General features: G+C 39.8%; 1 protein-coding gene across 1 annotated transcript; it reads left to right on the forward strand.

The window, feature by feature from the left end:
- Window positions 1-7: 7 nt before the first annotated feature.
- Window positions 8-568, forward strand: LOC109954367 (striatin-interacting protein 1 homolog). The gene is made up of 3 exons (XM_020589724.1): window positions 8-117; window positions 218-284; window positions 380-568. The coding sequence occupies exons 1-3, from the start codon at window positions 26-28 to the stop codon at window positions 503-505; spliced, it is 285 nt and encodes a 94-aa protein (XP_020445380.1). The 5' UTR covers window positions 8-25; the 3' UTR covers window positions 506-568.
- The last annotated feature ends 7 nt before the right edge of the window (window positions 569-575 follow it).

Below are 575 nucleotides of genomic sequence, written 5' to 3' on the forward strand. Positions count from 1 at the left end.
TGTGTTGTTTTCATAGTTTGAGTACATGGCTCAACACCTGGTGTTTGCCAACTGCATCCCCCTCATTCTGAAGTTCTTCAACCAGAACATCATGTCTTACATCACAGCTAAGAATAGGTACTTTCAGAGCATCTTTAAATAACAAAAACATGACTCTCATTTATGCTAAATGTCAGTGACCTGTACTTAAATTGCATTTATCTTCTTGCTCCAATAGCATTTCAGTACTTGACTTTCCGTACTGTGTGGTACATGAGCTCCCGGAGCTAACTGCAGAGAGTTTGGTGAGTTTTCTGATGTCTTTCATAGAGATCACTGTCTGATTAGTGTTTCTTTGACTGCTGATGTCAAACTTGTGTTAATAATTTCTCTGTCACAGGAAGCAGGAGACAACAATCAGTTTTGCTGGAGGAATCTGTTTTCCTGTATCAACCTGTTGAGGATCCTCAACAAACTGACCAAGTGGAAGCACTCTAGAACAATGGTGGGGGTGCTTCATGTCTAGTTAATGCTAACAGGTGGATCATGTCTGGACAAAAATACAGTTATAATACTGATCTTTTTTCTCCCAGATG

This window comes from Monopterus albus, unplaced genomic scaffold (assembly GCF_001952655.1).
Source record: "Monopterus albus unplaced genomic scaffold, M_albus_1.0 scaffold7448.1, whole genome shotgun sequence".
NCBI lineage: Eukaryota > Metazoa > Chordata > Actinopteri > Synbranchiformes > Synbranchidae > Monopterus > Monopterus albus.

Excerpts from the sequence above, each read along its gene's own strand:
- LOC109954367 (XM_020589724.1), top strand. The coding sequence starts at position 26 with ATGGCTCAACACCTGGTGTTTGCCAACTGCATCCCCCTCATTCTGAAG. Across the intron at positions 118-217 it reads TACATCACAGCTAAGAATAG|CATTTCAGTACTTGACTTTC; the intron begins GTACTTTCAGAG and ends TTGCTCCAATAG. Across the intron at positions 285-379 it reads AGCTAACTGCAGAGAGTTTG|GAAGCAGGAGACAACAATCA; the intron begins GTGAGTTTTCTG and ends TCTCTGTCACAG.